Genomic DNA, 21,402 nt, shown 5'->3' on the forward strand with positions numbered 1-21,402 from the left:
TGATATGTTTTTTGGATTATTTGAGTTCGAAAAAGGTTTATATTGCTATCATTGCATTGAGGTCTTCTAGCAGATTTTGGTATTTTCTCATGTCATATGCCAAAAAGTTGTGGTGAGTCAGCCAGTCGCGAAAGAGCATCGTCTACTAACCTTGTTTAGATGATACTCTTACTGCAAACTTGAAAGAAAATAAAAATTTTCAAACATGATACGCTGTGATTTTCTGATGGACTGAACTCAATTACGCTACAAAAATTTCAGAGAAAATTGGAGAACTTTTAAAAGAAGCTGAAGAATGATATGCTGTGATATTAGAATGAATCAGAGAAAAGACGGTTTCATGATATTTTACACCAGTAGCCTTACATAATTTAGGCCAGCTGAGAGTGAACCCCAAGTAGCACTAACGATGCTCCCCACACCACAGACTCATTTCTCCGCCAACGAATCTTAACTACTGTATCCTAAATTTTTAAGGACCAATATCAAGCTGGAATGAGGTAATTACTCCAAGATCTCTGTTGTGTATTTAATAGCCACGATTGTAAACCAAATTTGACCGGAAGCGAATACTGTGATGATCATTCATGTTGTCTCCGTAATCAACGGGGTTTATGATCACAGCTTCATGCTTCCCATCTTGATCTTGAGCTGCCCCAAAAATGATCTCATTGATTTTCTCATGGCTTTGCTCGTAGTAAGTATGTGGGGTGGATGATTGATAAAGATGCTGCTGCTGCTGTTGCATATCAGCAGCCCACCCACTGTAGAAGGCCCGGCTTTGACGCAACTGATGGATCTTTTCAGCATCTTTGGACATGAAAGGGTACGTTTTCCGTGGAGTGGGGGTTCGGGTGTCAAGTGATGGGGGCTCATCTTCATCTGTTATCACAAAGCTCTCTTGTGCAGGCCAAGACATTGAGTGCTTCAGTTGTTGCCGGTGCTGGCTCTGATATTCATAGCTTAGTGGCTTCTTTCTAAAACCAGGAAATACTCCTCCCAAAATTTCCAAAGCAGAAACACCACCATTGAAGAAAAGCTTCCCCAGGGATCCAAAGAAGCCTTCTTCTTGCTTCTCTTGTTCATATTCGGTTGGAATTAAAGGTGGCCTGACTGATTTCAGGGGTTTCTGATAAGGACTCGATACAGCACCATTCACTTTAACTGAATCCTGATCCTTCATGAGCATAAGAACAAACATAAAAAATTCACTGTTTTAGAAGATTTTGGAACCCATTTTTTAAAAAATAGAAAATTTTGGAACCTTAAGCCTAGGTGAAAGCTAATATTGCCATTTCAGTGGTGAATTATGCAATATGAAATAAGGGTGAATTTGAGAATTTCTGTTTTTACAAAAGCAAGACAGCCATCATGAAGCAATTTCCAGTGAAAAAAAAGGATGTTTGCTGTCCTCGTCTTGGTTCAAGTTTTGATCTCACGCATCTATTCTCTTCTGTTATTGAACAAAGCTTAGGATAGAGGAACACTTTCTGAGATAATATTTTTACATACAAGACTCAGACAAAGCAAAAGTCAAGTTAAAATATCCCAGAGAAGAATCATATGTAAAGAATTTGCATATAAATAATAACACTGAATACTCACATTCTTGGACGATACAATGGTGCCCACTCTATGTTGTAGCAAAGCTAGCATGTAACCAAAGAAGCCAGCGGTGACAAGGACAGCAATTCCTGCAATGACAGCAATTATAATACATAAACCTCCAATACCAACAAATAATAAAGATCAAATTCTGGTGGATTAGTTTACCAAGAGGAAAACCACTTCCATACTGATAGGCACAATCATCAAAATGTAATTGAATCTCTCTGATAGCTCCGTTTCCTCTATCTATCACGAGAAGGGAGCAACTGCTTCCAACATAGACTACATCAAAATCATTAGAAAACTTTGCATCTTCACTTGGTCCATCTACATGTCCCCCTCCCCGACTCCATTTCCCACCAGCAATTGTTGTAATACCTGAAGTAAGATTTCACTTGTATCAGCAACAGTTGACAACCATCGCTGTTTTGAATGTAAATATTGATAGCATCCTTTGAACATTATAAGATAAGACAATCCAAAAATTTAAAATGATGACAAACACTAAGCTTGCCAAAGAGTAATCCTATTAGTAATTTTGAGAAAAGAAAAAATGATGACAAATGTTTAGTACACAGAATAGTAAGGACATGGAGGTAAGATGCAAGAAGCATAAAGGACATAAAACTAAAATAGTTAAGTCAAAATAACAAGTGAACTAGAATTTCTCTTTCCAAAAACTTAGTAATTACATTGCTTACCTGCATCACTTATCTTCCTGATCGCCATGTTCATTGTGTCTGCAATATAAATGTTCCCTCTGTCATCTACTGCTAGCCCTTTTGGATGGTTCATCCTTGCCTCTCTCAGCTTGCCATCTACATGTCCAGGATATCCTTCAGGGGATCCAGCAACCAGCCTTGGTCTACTATCTGCAGTTCTCCCATAATTTAAATGAAATAATTACAAGAAAAGATTTGCCCATGGACAAATCAAGACAACAGCATGACTGTAGAATTACATGAGCGAATACCTATGGCTTTACATGTAATCAATCTTAACATAGTTATAAGCATGCAGAAGAGTGAAAAAAGAGTAACATGGTCGAGATGTCACAAAATGTACAGCAAAATTTGCTTTAAAATTTTGCATTGAATGGTTAATGCATAAAAAAAACCTAATAAGAATAAAAATCTGCAGGAGTACAAAAGTTAAGGTTCCATTTAGCTCACCAAATGTCTATGATAAAAGATATTCTTGGTTTACAGCATCACCAAGTTACCAAGTTCAGATAGAAAATGTTATAATCCTCCAAATGACGGAAATGCTCTTAGTGATAGATCTATTTGTTGCCATCTCAGTTGCAGCAAAATCCTAGGTTCTAACTAATCAATATTTTTACTACCGGAATATTATCAGGATCTAGCTTGCAAAATTTTCAAATATATCAAGTGGAAATGCATTTGAATTGCATTAAAATGCTTGACACATGAAACAACTAGCTCTAAAAAGGCCATGAAAATAAAAACTTGCACTCAACACATGGAAGGGAATGACTAAGATATGCCAACTCAGCAAAAACGTAGACTGTCCTGCTTTAGGTAAGTTGAGTGACAGGACTCGACTGCGAACAGATGCAAATACCTCAATCCTTTTTTAATTAATTAAAAGACTTAGAACATTCAGTAAGCAAAGGTCATACTACAAAAGCAAAGTATTAGACAAACAAAGCAAACAGTTTGAATTACTAAAGGCAAATGCAACAAAATTAACAAAGCCAACCATTTGAATAATATTACAAGAAAGAAGAAACCCACTTACATAGAGATAAAGAACCGGAAATCCGATAAAGGTTGCTACCAGCAGAGTCCAATATCAGCAGCTCCCCACTCGGCAAAACCTCAACAGTGTGAGGCTCAATCCCAAGCTTACTTCCATCAAACACGGTCTCCAGAGTGTATCCACCCTCAAACTTCATCATTGGACGGCCAGTAATTGCTATAGACACATAAATCCCATGGAGACCACCACATCAGATATCCCAAAGCCAAAAAAGAGAAAGAAGGAAATGCGGGTTCTAATTCTAAATTCTAATAGTCAGAGATCTAAACCTGTTTTAGTGGTAGCTTTGAGGGACCATAACCATTTAATGAAAGCAAACAAAGCATTAGAGAAAAACGCACTAACGATCTCTGCAAAAACCAAAAAGAAAAAAAATTAAATTAAATGCATTTGTCATCAAAGCAAGGATTTTAAGCTTAAATTTAAAAGCAGATCAAAATAAATGCAAGCTTTTTTTTATTTGTTTTGAAGCTTACTTGCAGGTGAAGAAGTAGTAGGAGCTGAAGAGACACCTCCAAGAAGAAGAAGCAAAAGAGCAATTCCCAAAACCAACACATTTTTGCCCATTGCCACCTTCACTCAAAAAAATAAAAAAAATAAAAAAAGTCCAACAAAGAGCTCTTATATATGAAAAGAGATTCAAGCTTTACACATTGAGAAGAAACCCAAAACCGTAATTGGAATGAGGGTCTTCTGCAGGAAAGTGAATGAACACTATGAGTAAAACAGTGTGTTTTTCAATGATTTTTTTTCTAGTTTTTAAAAACAATAAAAAAGATGGTTCTTTTCTTGGTTTTTTTGAGAGGGTGAGAGTCTATTTGAATAGATGGTGTGAAGGGGAAGCGAAAAATGAAAGAGACAAGAAAAGGAGGAAAATGCAATGAGAAAAAATAATAAAACAAATGAGCTAAACGGGGACTCATTGTGACAGTGAGAGAGAGAGAGAGAGACAGTTAATATGATGTGCTTATATCTTAAAGGCTTAAATGCTACAGTCTTCTTTTCATTGAATGCCATGGTTTGGCAACAACGTTACATTTATTCCCCACGTAAATTCCCTGTTGTCTTTTTTTTTTTTTTTTTTTGCAATTTCTTATTTCATACCGTCGATTGCAATTTATATATATATATATATTATTTATTTCATATTAAAATATATAAAATATAAAAGTATTGTATTATAAGTTATATTAATATATTAAATATAAAATATATTTTAAATTATATCATTCTTATATTTTTTGTACCATATAATCACAATATATTTAAAGTAACTAAATGATCTACCTCCACTAATATTTTCCTTCATCCACCTTCTCCCTATTATCTCAACCTTTTTTTTAAGGGAATTGAGTAAAGAAATGTCCTTTACAATTGCTATTTTTCGTGTTTTGAGAAACAATATGCGTTTGGTTTATCTATTTTTGATTAAGTTTATTTATGGAAGCATTGCCTAATTTCTAAACTAGCCGAACTATTTTTGCGTCCATCATATCACCATTTGCTACATTGAGCAGTAAGTTCAGCCTTCAATAATGCAGCAGCAAATGGAAAAGAATACTAGACTTAACTGCTAGCTAGTCAAATGTGGTCTTATCCCTGCATGTGCCAGGTTTCGATTGGGTGGTTCAGAGTAGAGAGGTTCAGAGTAGAGAAACATACTTTGCCCTAATGATTTTCAGGGCAGAATTTTAGTCGGTGGTCCTGTGATGCAGCACCACCAGCATCCTTTCTATTGCTCCACTCAAATCACCTGACTGATTTATATTTGGGATAATGTTTTTGTTTTTTAATTATAATAAAATATTTAATGTTATATTTAAATTTTAAAAATATTTAATGTGATATTTTAATTATAAATTTATTAATTAATATGATATTTTAAAATTTATTTATTTATCATGTATTATTATTTGAAATTAATTATGTTAGGTGTGAACATTATATTAATAAATAAATTTATATTTTAGATGTTATTTATAAAATTATTTTTTATATCTTATAAAATAACACATAAGATGAGAGTAAATACTATTAAGAATTAGTTTAATGTTGCTGTTAAAAATAGTTTTTGCATTGAAAAGCTGATTTTGATCCAACGTCAATAATCAATACCAAAAAATAAAAAAATATATCAATTTTTTAAATTTAAAAGCCTAATTTTGTAATTCAAACAAACAAAATACTAAGGAATGCTTCTTGCGATAAAAAAAAAAAAAAAAAGCACTTTTAAATAAAAATCACTTTATTACCTTATATTTTTAATATTTTATTATTTTATACATATTTCTTTTTAGACATTTTAATAATACTAAACTCTTAAAATTTTTAACTACACTTTCTAAATGCAAATTTTTAAATCTAAAATTTTTTCAACTAGCATGGTAATCTAACCTTAAAAGTATACTTTAAAAGTTTTGACCTAAAAAGTGAGAAATAACTAGCAAAAATGGGGATGAGCAAGCTAGCAAACCCATTGTCTGTTGAGCCCAGGACAGCCTGGGTTATGACGGGTTGAAAGTTAGGTTGGTGGGAGGAGGCGGATGCTGGACCTTACTAATTGCTACTCTGCCCCCACTGCAAATTGTCGATTCTAATAATGCAACGTGAAATAAGGATAGCTACCAAGTTGAAATTGGACTAATTGCTTATCTTTCAAGTGTTTTGAATGCAGACTGTAAACCAAAATTCATATGATCCTCACATGTCGTACATTCATATATACCAGTTGCAAATGACATGTTAGCATCTTCTTGTTCCGCAAGTATATTTTGTACTACAATTTTTGCCATTGACATTGGCATGGCCCATGCTTCTGTCTTTTGGTGTAGGATGAAGGTTGTACCCAACATGCCTAGAGACTAAAAGACGGAACAAACCATGGATGATGTAACAGCTTCCATTTTGCTTCTAGTTTGTCTTGACATTGAAAAGAGAAAACAATTGGTACAGATAAAGATCAAGCCTTCCCTCTTTTTTTTTTTTCCTCCTTTATAAGATTCTCTTTGCTTCCCCGATGATTCCCAAAATGACCGGGCATTGTTTTCCATTCATACAACATAAAAAGAACCTTTACCATTTAGAAAGAGGCCCAAGGCGCTTTCTCCTTCATTTTTAAGTACTCTATTTGAAGCTCTAGCCTCCTCCAGGGCCTAGGCTCATTACAAGCCCAAAAAAGAGGATTAAGTGCATGCCATAACATCCCATTCCTTCTTTACGTTTCCGCTTTCACTTTCAGCAATGAAAAAAGAAAATGGCCAACCCCGTACACAGCATTTTGTCTCATGACATGTGAATGCGGAGCAAGTGATGGTGATACTCAAATCAAATTGGCATTTTATATTGGGAAGCAATGTATCTATACAAGTTAACGGTGCCTCAAATCACTAAAACCTCTATAAACAGATGATAACCTATCCCATAGAATTTTGCTGGCACCTCCAAATGCATGACTGACATCACCATATACAAGAATAAGTATTGTCAGGCCCCCTGGATCTGCCATTCAGCTCCCAGCCCTAAGAACCATTTCAAGAGCTGGTATCACATTACAACCGTATCTGGCAAGCACCAATAATGCTTTAGATAAGTTATGATCGAGTTTTCTCAAGGGGATTCCCTTGAAGCAATGTGTGCAACTGGTAAATTTGTGCCAGCTACCATGTTTACGTCAAGTGGTACTCTCAAAAGAAACCTGGATCTGAGGAAGGCACCTAGGCTTTGAAATAGTAGCATTTGCAAGGCCTTGAAGCAATTTCAAAACGTCAGCTGTATCATCGAGGTAATACTTAGCTTTGCTAGGCTTTCGCCCAACAGTGCATGCAAAGATTTCTGGGGCCACAGGCAAGGCTGGATTGCAAACTGATGTTAATATGCTCTGAAACATATCTTCATCTGATTTATCATCACCAACACACATCACGAAATCAGGTGGCTTCCCACCAATGAGCATTCTCGATAGAACCTTTTCTGCCACCTGCCCTTTGCTTACTCCCTGAATGATAAAGACCATTGATGAGAAAGCTTGATTGAACGTAACAAACATAAATGTGTGACGGGAAAAAGGACGGGTGCCAGCATTTAGGAGGGAAAAATCACTTTTTTCATACCTGTGGCTTAACTTCAACAATATGCTGCCCTCTCTTAACAACTGCAGGTTCATTTGCAAGAACATTTTCCAGATGATCCAACAATTCCTTGGCTTGGCATGATCCAAAGTCAGGGTCTGCATCTAGATGGTGCCACACCAAAGCACTTTCCTTGATCTCTATGCTGGAGCCATCTGTTGCCTCTGTATACAGGCTCATAACAGGTTCCACAATCTTTTTCCATTCAAGGTCAGCACCCACACGGCTGGTTTCCCATTCAGAGTCTTTACTCCATCTGCAGGAGGAGAAAGGACAATGACCTCAGTTTATTTTAGGGCATTTAGATTCATTACTAGCTAAATACTCAAGACATTTTAATAAGCGTACCTTATGAAGTACCCATGTTCAGCAGCTATTCCCAGCGTCTCACATGGAGCAAGCCAATCACTGAGTGAAGTTCTCCCTCTCCCACTAACAATAAACACAGTGTTCTTAGGATCATCACAAAGGGTCTTAAGGATAGAGACAACTTCGGGGCTCGGAATTTTAATAATAGAAGCTTCAGGAACAACAGTGCCATCATAGTCCAGAAATAATGCTCTTCTATTTGTTCGTTTATATGCTGAAACAATGTGATCAATAGACAGCCTCCTAAAACTAGGAGAAAGAGACACAACTCTGAAACCAAGGCCCAAACCAATGCCCCAGCAGCGTTTACTATAATGATCTTGGCATGATCTATTCAGGTCCTGTGCAAAGCTGTGAGCCCAATAAGCCACATCATGAGTACTGACATACCGATAGTGTTTCTCATGTCGCAATTGCTTCTCAGACTCAGGCATGGTAATAGCTATATTTAAGGCCTCAGCCACGGCATCAATATCCCACGGATTTACCCTAATCGCTCCACTTAAAGATGGTGAGCATCCAATGAACTCAGACACAACAAGCATGCTTGTTCGTGGAGAATCGGACTTTATACCCAGTGCCACATCCATGCAAGGAGTCCCCTGCCTACAAACAATATACTTGTAAGGAACCAAGTTCATCCCATCCCTCACAGCATTTACTATGCAATATTCTGCTAGTGCATAATAGGCAGATTTCTCATAACGGGGAACAGGTCGGTCAATCAAAAGAACAGGTTGATAATTGGGTGAACCATAAACCTCATTGATCCTTTTAGCAGTCAGATAAGTCTCCTTCTTTGCTTCCTGGACATCCTTCCCAGAGCCCCTAGCAGGATTCACAATCTGAACCAGGACTATTTTACCCAGCAAGCCTGGATGCTGATGTAAGAGTTGTTCCACAGCCAGTAGTTTTAGACTGATGCCTTTAAAAATATCCATGTCATCTATGCCAAGAATCAATTTTTTCCCTTCAAACTGTTTCTGAATCTCTTTAACCTTGTTAGCAGTAGAAGGAAGATTCAACACTGATTCAAGTCTACCCATATGAACTCCAACAGGCAGAATTTTTATAAACACTGTGCGGCCAAAGTAATCAAGACCAATGTGTCCTCTTTTGGATTCATAATCAAGACCCAGCATTCTACTGCAACAAGACAAGAAATGTCGCGCATAATCAAATGTATGAAAACCAATTAGATCACAATTCAGCAATCCCCTCAGAATTTCATCCCGAACAGGCAATGTTCGATATATTTCTGATGAAGGAAATGGGCTGTGGAGGAAGAACCCAAGCTTGATTCTATGAAAGTGTTTCCTCAAAAATGTCGGAAGAACCATCAGGTGATAATCATGAACCCAAACATAATCATCATCTGGATTGATTACTTCCATAACCTTGTCAGCAAATATTTTATTAGCAGAAACATATGCCTGCCACAGAAAACGATCAAACCTATCACCATGGCCTGGACAAACGGGCAGCATGTAGTGAAAAAGAGGCCATAACTGCTGTTTACAGAAGCCAAGATAAAACTTCTTCTGCAAATCATGAGGTAGAAACGTAGGAACACAATTAAAATCCTCTAACAGTTTTTGGGCAACTTCTTCCTGTTCACTGGCATCCATGTCGACCTTGAGAGATCCCACAAATATAACCTCTGTTTCAGGAGAAAAACTATCCTTTATTTGTAGTAAAAGTGAATCCTCATCCAAGCTGAAGAGCCATTTAGAAGTTTCTGCATCTCTTTTAGCATGCAAAGGTAACATATTTGCCACTATAATTTTGCGTTCTCTACAACCAGATGAAGTAACATCTGAATCCCCATCATTACTGCTACTGCAATCTGTGTCAGAGATGATTCCAGGAACAGTCATTACCCGAGGGAGAGCTCTTGGTGTCTGAGGAATATCAAGTAGGTCCCCATAGGCTAAATGTAAAAAATTTGCACATGATCTTGATGCCATGAAAGATTTTATCTTACTAAGGCATACAAACAAAACCCTCACTACAAGAAACCGTTTTGATTAAAAAGTCTACAGACCTACACACAGAAAAAGGAATATTGAAATCGATTAAGCACATTCACATTAATCAAACCAAATAACTCAAGCAAGCATTACAGAGCATTAAACACCTTGATTTCTTCCAATTGCTTGGACTTTAAACAGATATCAGGCCAGGATCGTTCTTACAGATCATTCTTTCTAGATTTTTTTTCTTCCATAGTTTTGACTTTTCAGCATATTTATCAGCATTCTCTTACAGATCATTCCTTTGCATTTTCATATAAAATGTTCAGTTAATACCATGACTAAAACAAAAAGAAATGACAAAAGTTAGTACAAAAGAAACCGTAAGAATAATTAAATTGTAGTTCTCTTACACTTTTTGGTAGGAATGAAAGAGGAAAGAAGGAAACCTTTTCCTTCATCTGGTGGGAGAAAAATAAGACGAGATCAGAAAAAATGATACTTTCTCTCCAAATTCAATACCTACAGAGAAAAACACTCATTCAACTTAAATTAACAATTTTATTTACAACTTTATCCTTAATATCTTTCTTTAAGAAGAAAAAATAATCATCTTTCCTTTCCTTCTTTTTTTTCTTTCCTCACTTTTTCCGCCTCCTTTCATTTTCCGTCCTACCAAACATAGTGTTAATCTTATTCTTAGCAAACAAGATCCGAAGCCTTTCTTTGATCACAGTATTTTACTATAAAAAATGTTGATTTTTTTTTAAACGATAGTACCAATTCCATAACCAAACAAACGAACTCAAAACAAAAAATTCGAAATCTAAGGTCACAACGAAGTACAACAAAATTCAACGAATTAATAAATTAAAAAAACAACTACAAAAATAAAAAGTAATAATACTGTTCATGGAGGAAGTTACACGCCAAGAATCTCAGAACATAAACATTCTAGTAACTAATCGCATTTCTTTTTATCTTATTATGAAAATGATAAACATAAAACACATCAACACTATCCGATTCCTCGGTTTAACATAACTAAAATAAACGGTGTTAAAAAAAAAAAAGAAAAACATCGATTTGGTTTTTTTTTTCACATTTTCTAAGCGACCAAACAAGAGATAGGAAAACTAGAAGAAACCGAAGCCGAGTCAACAGTAGATCCAGAAGAAAGATGGAGTTAACAAAACGATGGTGCAACGGTCAAAATTGTGGAAGGAGCTGCTTACCACGGCGGTTGAAAAATCTACGGCCGATGAGAGACGGTTTTGGTTTGAACGGAATTCGAAAAGTTCGTTAAACTTGAAGACGATAAAGTAGAAAGAGAAGGAACGGCAAGAGGAAAGACTAAGGAAGAAAATGGAGGGTGGGTTGGATTTTCAATAGAGAGAAAATCAAGAATGAATGAGAAAGTGAGAAATTGCATAAAAATTCTATATATCGTATGTTCATATTATATTTTTTATATTGCCACTTGCGAATAGGATAATATCAAAGTTTCCCTTCTTTACTTGGGTTACTTTGTTAACCATGGTTCTTATTTTTGGATTAAGCTCTTCTTTTTACATAAATACCCTTTCTATGTGCCGCTATTTCTCTTCTATTTTAATTTTAATTTACATAATTCTAAATTGTTAAAATATAAAATAAAAATAAAAATTGGGGTAAATTTAGTTAAAATTATAAATATTTTTATTTAGAATAACAAAATTTTTTATTAAATTTAAAAAAATAGTTATTTCACAATTACTCTTAAATAGTACATTTATTTTTTTGAATTAATTCAAATTTATTTATATTAAACTTCATGAATTTATGTAAATCATTTTTTTCATAAATTTTTAATTAATTCGAACTTAAGACAATCAAAAAATGAATAAATTTTCTTATCATTTGAGTCAACATTTAAATTATTTTAAAATTTAAAATTAATTTATGAAATTATTTGAGTGATTTTATGACTATATAAATATAAGATATCTTTTTTTTTTCTTTGTCGGTTATAAATCGGTGTTGTGCATGAAAGAAATGGAGGTTTGGTTTTAAAAAAATGGCTACTAAGGCTAAGCCATAATTTGAGGAAGTGAACATAATCCTCGTTTTGATTAAGGCTATTTTTGGTTTTTTATTCTCGGAGATAATTAGGGGTAGGTTGATTAACAAAAAGCTATAAATTTAGGTATTGAATAAAGAATATTATCCTCCATTCCAATATTCATTTTACTTTTGTCAGATATTCTTAATTTCTTATGTTAAATTAATCGAAAAATCTTAGGTCAAATGTTGAAAGATCAAGGCAAGGCACCTTAGTATTAATTTTTTATAATATTGTAAAATATATTATCCTTTGTGCATTGTTAATTAGGATTTTTCTAAGATTTGCTTCCAAGATCTTATCGTTAAGTGTATATATATATGTGTATATATATATATATATTCATTATCTGTATACTATTTCAAGGGTTACGAATAATCCTTATAAAATATTTAATGTGATAAATTTTAAAAAATTTTAATATAATATTTAAATTATAAATCTATTAATTAATATGATAATTATTTTTAACATAATTAATTTTAAATAGTAATATATGATAGATAAATAATTTTTTAAATATCATATTAGTTAATAGATTTATAATTTAAGTATTATATTAAAAATTTACAAACTTTAAATATTATATTAAATATTTCACTATAATTTAAAAACTATTAATAACATTTATCTTTACTTAAACTTATAGGCTACAAGAATCAATGTCCAAAGAAAGCAACGTCATTCATATGAATCTTTACTCATAAAAGCAAAACCTAATGTTTTATTAGGTTAATGTTATAAATGATTCCAAATTTATAATAGAATATTTAATGTAACATTTAAATTTTAAAAATCTCTAATATGGTATTTGAAATATAAATCAATTAAATAATGTGGTACTTATCCTTAAGATAGCTAATTTCAAATGATGATACGTGACAGATAAATAATTTTTTAAGTTTCACATTAATTAACAGATTCATAATTCATATATTATACTAAAGATTTTTAGAATTTAAGTATCACACTAAACATTCACTATAATATAAAGATCATTCATAATATTAATCATTATTTTTTAATCTATCAAGAAATGAACTACTTCTTATTCTATTTTATCTGTATTAAATTTACTTCTTTTCTTTAATATTTGTGAAGACATACACCCAATCTGTAAAGTATTATCAGTTTTAACACGAAGATCTCATGGTTTTATCCCATAAAAATATATCACAAGTATGAGTTTGGATCTCTAACTATATACTAGAGTATATCCTTACAGTCTCTTCTTATCAAGCCTAACACAAAACATACAGAACTATAGAATGCTCAAAATCAAAATCACATAAGATATTGAGATCTTAAAGGTGATTTTTATGATGTAACACTTAGCTCTTGTCAAATTAGTGACTGCTCTTATACTATTTATGAAAACTCGTTATGGTATATATTATAGAGATCTAAACTCAAACTTACGATATGTCTTTTATGAAATAAAATTAGAGACTTCAAGGTCAAAATGGATAATACATTGTAAGTTGAGTGCAGGTTTCCACAAATGATATTAGAGCAGTCACTAATTGAAAGATAGCTAAATGATACCCCTTGAGAGGCACCTCTTGAATCCTAACATCCGATCATGGTTCCTTGTGTACTTTGAGTTGGGTTTGATGGGGGATGTCAAACTTTAGTGGAGGAGTTTGTGATACCCCAATTCCATAGCAAGATATACTGAGGATCTATTGTAATATATAAGTAGAGACTTACAGTATGTTTGGATTGAGGAGAGGAAAAGAAAAATAAAAAAAATAAAAAAAGTAAAGGAAACAAAAAAAAATCATCCCTTTGTTTGGATAAATTTTTAATTTAAAGAAATGAAAATAGGTGAAAACCCAATAACCTTTGATTTCCTTTTTAAACCCAACTTTTTTAATACCTTAATTTGGAGAAAAAAACTATGGAAAGGGAAGTTGAATTTTTTTTTTTTATGAAAAGACTATTATATCCATATTTTTATTAACATTAAAAACCTATACCATTCTATTTCCTTGTTTTAGGAGTGAATCAACATGGCACAAAATGCAGATTAATGACAATGGCCATTTTACTTTTACTTCTTTCATTCATTTGTTGATCAAATTTTGTAACTCCATTTATTTGTTGTTTTATGGGTTTTTTTTTTTTTTTACAAACTACTAGTTTAACTTATTAATTTATCTTATTACTAGTATCAGTAGTAGTTTTAAATTTTCAAAAACATAAAATAGCTTGTTATAGTGGAAACGAGAGGACAACACAACAGCAAATAAAATGCAATTGGATAGAAAAGCTCAAAAGCATTAAAAAAAGTTGGTCTCACTCTTGGTTTACAGCTAACCTTTAACTAATATAATTCAATGTAAGAAATGTGACATTTGTCATGCTACCCTTCTAGATTGGTCATCACATTTTTGAACCTACGACTAACCAAATATGTAATCAAGAACATAAACGAGTGCCAAGAAAAATGGATAAAAGATATAAGCACTTGAAATATACTTTTATATTGTATGTTATTTTATAAAACAAAAAAAAAAGTTTACAGTTGAAAAGATATATTATAATGAATCATTTTTTTTATTTTTTACTATTTATCTAAACAATAATTATTAGGATTCATTTTCTTTCTTTTTCTTTTCTTAATTTTACCTATTCAAATAATGAGTTAAACTCATACTTGTGAGAAGCCTTTTATGAACAAAATCATAAAACTTTTGACTTAAAATAGACAATACATCGTAAGTTAAATATGAATTTTCACAATATTTATGCATTTTATCTTTCATAGGTTAATTTTAAAAAATCAACCACTAAATAAACATGACAAGGTTTTTTTTTTCTTAAATGAAAAAAATGATAAGTTATTATAATAAAGTCAATAATATTTTTTAATTAAAATTAATTTATGTTTTTAAATAATTTTTTATCTGCATGAGTAAATTTATAATTTGTTATTTAATTTTCTTAAAAATGTCAAAAAAATAAAAATAATAAAAAGAGTTTTAACTTAGCATAACATGACCCCAGAAAACAACCAATTCAGTTTCATAGCCATTAATTTGGGTTTTAGATAAGCATTAGGATATTAACTTACCCAACTTCAAATTTAAAAATCTTGGCTCTTGTGTTTTGTAGTTATTTACCAAATATTGTGTTAGTAAACACAAGGCTTAAGAATACAAAAAAAAAAAAAAAAGTGCATTTTATTGTAAAATTTGTAATTTTCTTGTAGCTTCTTTTTTGCAAAATACATAGAGCAAATGAAACTTTAGTCATACGAATGAAAATAACTTCAAGGCATACTGCTCATGTCATTATCCTTAAGACTTATTTTGCCTTTACTAATAACGGTATGAAAAAAAGGTTCTATTGAATAATCTCCAAGATACAATGAAACTTCTATTTAGTTTATTTTACATTAAAAAAAAAAAAAAAAAACCAAACCACTAAACATCCTTTAATGAGAAAATGGAAATACCTTGTCTTTAACAAGGTTTTTTGAAACAAACAATGTAAAAAAAAAAAAAAAACTTTATATTGATAGAAATGAGAAAAAAGATAAAAAAGAAATAACTTTTGAATTTATTTTCAAATGAACTCACAATAATTATAAAGTTATAATTCTTTAATTCTATTGTTTCAATTAAAGATCACTTCTTTTTATTAAAAAAGATGTCTTTCCAAATTATTAAGGACGAATTAGTTCATTAAATTTATTAAACTTTTCATTTCAAGAGAAATTATTTTTCACATTTCAAAAAATTGTAATTTTTCACACAAAGTAATCTACTCTACCAAAAAGTAGTCACTATCCTTTTGTATTTTCAATTTTCAAAATGTTGTCTAAAACAAGATAATCGACTCCTCCTTTCAAAAAGTCAAATTGCATTTGGCTTATGAGTAAACTCATTTCAATTTTCAGTATGGTTCCAACTCCAATCTCCTATGAGGTAGTTGATTGCTATAATCTTAGACTATTTTTCAAAAGACTATCAATTAATAGCAGTTGATTCCATTAGGCTTTGGAATTGAGTCAACTCATATTCAACTATAGCAATTGATTGTTCTAGGTTTAAATGACTGCTATTTTATACAGAATCTATGTTTACCTTATATTTATAAAAGCAATTGACTCCATGTCAATGGCAGTCGACTGATTTTCTTGGAAGTCTTAAGGCAATCGACTTCTATGTATAAGACAATTGACTACCTATATGATCAATCTTTTTTATTTTATTCTCTTTAAATCTAGAATAATATTATTAATCTTGGAATTATACTTTAAGTTATTTAATAACTTAATATAATTTCTTTTTATTAAACTTGATCAAATTATTTTCATATTCTAAAAATGCTTTTAACTTATTGTTGACCCCATTCCTTTTGTCCTCTTATCTATTTAGCTGAATAAAATTTCTAAAATAATATATATTTTTTGAAGAGTTCAACTTTCAAATTTCTAATTACTTTGTTATCTTATTAATGGATCTTTATAAGTACTAGTTAAATATTATTAAGAAATTTTTTTATTTTTAATGCATTATTTTCATCGAAATTCATTAAAAAATAATGCCTTAATTGTAAAATTTTTTTCTTTAAATATGGTACTAGTTAAAATTTCTCTTTCTTTTTTATTTGAAAATGGAAAATTTTGAACTCTATTTAAAAATATATTCTTGTCTCAAATTATTAGTTTTTTTTAATGAAATTTTTAAAAAGTTTGAATTTGATAAATATTAAAATTTATTTTTATATAAAATCAATGTATCACGATTTTTAATGTCAAAATGTGAAAAAAATCTTGAATGATAATTCTTAAATATAAAATGAGTTTTAAGTGTTTGTAAAAGAAAAGAAAATATAATTTTTGAACATTAAAAAAAAAAGATATAAAAAAATACAAAGGAAATATACTGATTATTAAATTAATAATTCATATATGATTATTTGATTATTTATAAAAATTAATATTCTTTTACGACGTGCATCTCACCTAAATACTCATTGTTTTTTTGTAATCGTATATTTTACAAATAAATAAAATTAATAAAATATTTATTAACCGAAATTTTCATTAACACAAAAGTAGTTGTTTTTTTTTTTTTATAAAATAAATTTATTTAACTAAAATATTTTAATAAAATTACATTTTATTTATAAATTATTAAAAATATAATGAACAATAATAATAATTTTTTTCAACTCAAAAGTACTTTAAATGAATTATAATATAGACATAGATTATAAATAAATATTCATAACTATTAAATAATTGAGACTTAGATAAAAAAACCTTATCCATAAAAATGAATAATTATTTTCGTTAATAATAATGTGATTTGTTAATATAATTTTAAATTTTAATTATCAGAATTTATATTATTGCAGCATCAAATATATATATAAAAAATAATATCTTCATTTCATTTCGTTTCGTTTCAATATAATACACACATGAGTTTATAATTTAAAACTTTTCATTTCATGGAAATTTAAGCCTTAGGGGATGTTAGACTCCGTTTGTTTTAAGAAAAATAATTTTTAAAAAATAACATTTGAAAAATATTTATATTTTTTAAATTGAAAAAGATTTTTGTTATTTGGATTAACTAATGAAAAATATTTTTCGTTATTTAGTTATTTTTTAATTTTTTTAAAATAATATTAATATAACTATTAAAATATTAAAAATTATTTATTATTAAAGTATATTAAAATTATTTAGCATTAAAATTATTAATATTAAAAAATAATTATATTTTAATAATATTATTTAATATTAAAATATTATATTAATATAAAAATACTTAAAATAAAACCATTTTTTATTCTTTATATTATTTATTAATATATTATTATAATATTTATTAATTAAAATAATAATAGTTATTAATATATTATTTATTAGTATAATATTATTTATTTATTAACATAATAATATTATTAATCTAATATTATTTTATTAATATAATATTAATTATAAGTAAAATTATGCTAAAAAATATTCATAAATAATTTTACTCATAATCAATTTTTTAAAAATATCTTTATCTTTTCAAATTCATAAAATAATTTTCAAAAAAATAATTTTATTTTTCATTAATTAATAAATTATTTTTCATTGACTAATCAATTTTTTACTAAATAAACACTTAAATTATAAAATCATTTTTTAAAACTTATTCTTTACAAAATAAACAGAGCCTTAAATATAAATTAGGTGGTATAAATAACAATAGCCACGGGTTAGCTTATAGTCTTATAAATATAATTACATTGAAATTTCGGCAATATAATTACATAATAACTACGATATATTTTAACAATCGAGTAATATAAATTTATGGAAACTAAAACATTTTAATTATATAGTTTAGTATAAAAAATATTATTCGTAAACTTTTGTTTCAGATGTGAAAATAATTTTTTAATAATATTTTATTTTTTAAATTAATTGATTTATTCATAAATCGATATAGTTCGTTTTTGAATTTATTACAATAACTATATGTCATGTTAAAAAATACTAATATTTGGACAAATTTTGATAAGGAAAATGCATGACTCTTATTTTTATAGTAGGATATTATGTTTGGTTAAACTAGAAATTTAATCTTTGTATTTGTCAAAATTATGAATTTTTATCCTTTTATTTTATTAAGAAGATTTTGGTCCAAATACTTTTATTAAATATGGATTTTGATATCTTCATTAATAATCATTGTTAAATTGACAATGTAACTTTTTTTTTATGTGACAAGCTACTTATTATTTTTGGCAAAACATAAAATGAATAATATATAAAATCGATAAAAAAAAATGAAGGGAAGTAGTAAAAAAGTCATCTAATTAACTTGCCGTATCAATAAAATTAGTCACATTTAGCATTCTATATCACCAACTTAATGATGATTATTGATGGAAGGACCAAAATCCATGTCCACCATAAATATGAGGATTAAAATTCTTGAGATTGAAGCATTTAATTTTATGTCATTTGATGATTAAACGTTGAATTTTTAATTTAAATGATTAAAATTTAATATTTGATAATTTTAAATAAAAAATTTATTTAATATAAAAATTATTTTTCCCCACCGTAAATATGAGGATCAAAATTCTTGAGATTGAAGCGTTCAATTTTTTGTCATTTGTTGATTGAAGGTTGAATTTTGAATTTAAATTATTAAAATTTAATATTTTATAATTTTAAATAAAAAATTTATTTAATATAAAAAAGATTTTCCCTTAAAAAAAATGGAAAGAATAAAAAGGTTAACAACTCTTCTGAACTCAACACGAAAGGCAACAACCAATATTTTTGCTTCAATTTTGGAGACTTTATTCTCAACCAAACATGCAGTGTAGAGACTTGAAACGAAGCACAGCATCTGCAGCAAGCAGTGGTATAACCGTAATTCCATCAAGCATAGAGCCTTGTTTCCATTGAAAGAAGATTACAATTTATTAGCAGTTTTTTTTTTTTTTTTTCCTTTGGAAGGAAAAGAGAAAAAAAATCAATTCTTCTCCATTTTCATCGTGCCAGCTCCCACCACCAACCGTCCGTACGGACTTGAAAACACGTGTAACGCCCCCTCGTTTCCTCACAATGACGTACACACAAAGTGGGACCCGCCTCGAACCCAAATTCTGTGGGACTATCTTATCTGTCCACGTCCTGTCAAGGTTGGAAATCGTGATTATTGTAGCCTTCTCACGTGGTTAGCATGTGAGAGTAAAGGAAAATGGAAAGGATAGGGACCTGCGGGAGGAGGACTGAGGACTGAGGAGAATGCTATAAATTTCGAACCACTTGCGGGGCCCATATTATCTGTTCGCCGCATTCTACGGATTGGCCGAAGATATAAAATGCGGGCCCATTTCGTCCTTATCCAGAACTAGATCTATGGGCCCCATCTTATCAGCAAAGAATGATCCAAACTTATCTTTTACGCACCGATTTTGGATTTTTTTTTTAAAAAATTTTTATGAAGAAAGAGGTTAATACTTGATGACATCGACTAAAGTGTACTAAAAGAATGTATACTCTCTCTCATAAACGTATACCACACCCCATTTTTTAAAAAATATTTTAAAATAAATTAATTTATGTGCAATTAGGAGAGTAAATTAATAGAATATTTAATAAATAATTTATGAATAGATTTAATTTATATTTATTTATTAAATTTAATAAATAATCAAAAATAATATTTTAAAATTTGTTAATTAAATAAATAAATTATGAATATATTAAATTCATTCATATTTAATTTTATTTGTAATATCAAAACGAAAAAAATATTTTATAAACATATTTTTTTATTCCCTTAAATTTATCTATCAAACTTTTCAAACGACCTTAAAGAATAAACCAACATGTCATATTCATTTACTAACTACATCTAACTATTGTCCACCAAATCATTTTTCTTGACATACAAGCACAGTTAACGGAACCCTTTTCTATTATGGAGTGATGATATTAACGAATAACAATGAGCATGCTTCAAAAATATTAACTTTAAATTATCATAATCATGAATATGACTTGGGATTGGGGAATGCTTCCTTTTAAAAATCTTTGAACTCGTTTTATCATATAAATCCATCATTATTAAATGTTTACCATTATCCTTGTTTTCCCAAGTTCTTTTTCTTTTTTCGAAATGAACATGAATATTTGTTTTAATTGGAAAGGAAAATGACTACAATGGATAATTATGGGATATTGAGAATAAGATGTAATCACTTTTCCTTTTCTTGTCAAAATAAGAGGCCTCGATTCGAAATTAGAAATTCATATATTTTTTTAAAAAATCTTTTTAGCCACTAGATAGAAAAAGGAGAGGATAAAATGTAATCACTTCGATTGTTAAGATATGATACCTTTGATTTTTATATGAATTTTTGTATCATTCCTCTTCATAAATATCTTAAAAAATAATAATAATAAAAATAATAATATTTAAAAATTAAAAATATAAAAATATTTATCAATCGAAATCTTAAATGTTACTGTATATAAAATGAGTATTTCTTATATAATGTTCTTGTTTTTAAGGTGCGAAAGTGTATGCTACACATTAAAAGAATTGTGTCCTTTCTCATCTCATAGTTTAGTCTTCTTCTTTTTTTATCATAAAATTAAAATTTTTTTTTTAAAAAATTATATCTATAATTTGAAGTACCAACGAATTAAGTTGATACAATAAAAAGTTCAAATTCGATTAAAAATTTATTGTTTGAAATTTAGTTTTAGCTTGATCGAATTTTAATTTTTAAACTTAAGATCGACTCAAAATAAAAATTGATTAACTCAAACTTATTCGTTTACTGAATAAAAAGTAAGCTCGATTTACATTCTCGATTTTAAATTTAATTATTTATATTTAAATTCAAATTTGAGTTTAAATTAATATATATAAATAAAATAATAATTTTTAATAAAAATAATAAA

The 21,402-nt window shown here is 29.5% G+C and overlaps 2 protein-coding genes across 13 annotated transcripts; both read right to left on the bottom strand.

Annotated features, from left to right (window-relative positions):
• Positions 1-284: 284 nt before the first annotated feature.
• On the bottom strand, positions 285-4,250 carry LOC111287962 (uncharacterized). The gene is made up of 8 exons (XM_022878657.2): positions 4,041-4,250; positions 3,867-3,963; positions 3,660-3,740; positions 3,370-3,546; positions 2,310-2,480; positions 1,774-1,986; positions 1,606-1,694; positions 285-1,177 (listed from the first exon to the last, which is right to left on the bottom strand). The coding sequence occupies exons 2-8, from the start codon at positions 3,955-3,957 to the stop codon at positions 530-532; spliced, it is 1,470 nt and encodes a 489-aa protein (XP_022734392.2). The 5' UTR covers positions 3,958-3,963; positions 4,041-4,250; the 3' UTR covers positions 285-529.
• A 2,453-nt stretch (positions 4,251-6,703) lies between these two features.
• Positions 6,704-11,302, bottom strand: LOC111287014 (putative alpha,alpha-trehalose-phosphate synthase [UDP-forming] 9). Of its 12 annotated transcripts, none has more exons than XM_022877156.2 (6): positions 11,095-11,302; positions 10,273-10,320; positions 10,024-10,161; positions 7,866-9,930; positions 7,500-7,773; positions 6,704-7,384 (listed from the first exon to the last, which is right to left on the bottom strand). In XM_022877156.2, the coding sequence occupies exons 4-6, from the start codon at positions 9,851-9,853 to the stop codon at positions 7,061-7,063; spliced, it is 2,586 nt and encodes an 861-aa protein (XP_022732891.1). In that variant the 5' UTR covers positions 9,854-9,930; positions 10,024-10,161; positions 10,273-10,320; positions 11,095-11,302; the 3' UTR covers positions 6,704-7,060. The 12 variants fall into 12 exon arrangements, with proteins under 12 accessions (XP_022732891.1, XP_022732890.1, XP_022732886.1 ...); XM_022877155.2 differs by having other exon boundaries at positions 10,024-10,200; XM_022877151.2 differs by having other exon boundaries at positions 10,024-10,200; positions 10,309-10,381.
• Positions 11,303-21,402: the final 10,100 nt, after the last annotated feature.

This window comes from Durio zibethinus, chromosome 4 (genome assembly GCF_047325235.1).
Source record: "Durio zibethinus cultivar Kanyao isolate XHJ-2024 chromosome 4, ASM4732523v1, whole genome shotgun sequence".
Lineage (NCBI taxonomy): Eukaryota > Viridiplantae > Streptophyta > Magnoliopsida > Malvales > Malvaceae > Durio > Durio zibethinus.

Coding starts and splice junctions, on each gene's coding strand:
- LOC111287014 (XM_022877157.2), bottom strand. CDS start 9,853: ATGGCATCAAGATCATGTGCAAATTTTTTACATTTAGCCTATGGGGAC. Junction 7,774..7,865: donor GAACATGGGTACTTCATAAG/GTACGCTTATTA, acceptor CTCCTCCTGCAG/ATGGAGTAAAGACTCTGAAT. Junction 7,385..7,499: donor TTGTTGAAGTTAAGCCACAG/GTATGAAAAAAG, acceptor TTTATCATTCAG/GGAGTAAGCAAAGGGCAGGT.
- LOC111287962 (XM_022878657.2), bottom strand. CDS start 3,957: ATGGGCAAAAATGTGTTGGTTTTGGGAATTGCTCTTTTGCTTCTTCTT. Junction 3,741..3,866: donor TACTACTTCTTCACCTGCAA/GTAAGCTTCAAA, acceptor TGGTTTTTGCAG/AGATCGTTAGTGCGTTTTTC. Junction 2,481..3,369: donor TTCCGGTTCTTTATCTCTAT/GTAAGTGGGTTT, acceptor GGAGAACTGCAG/ATAGTAGACCAAGGCTGGTT.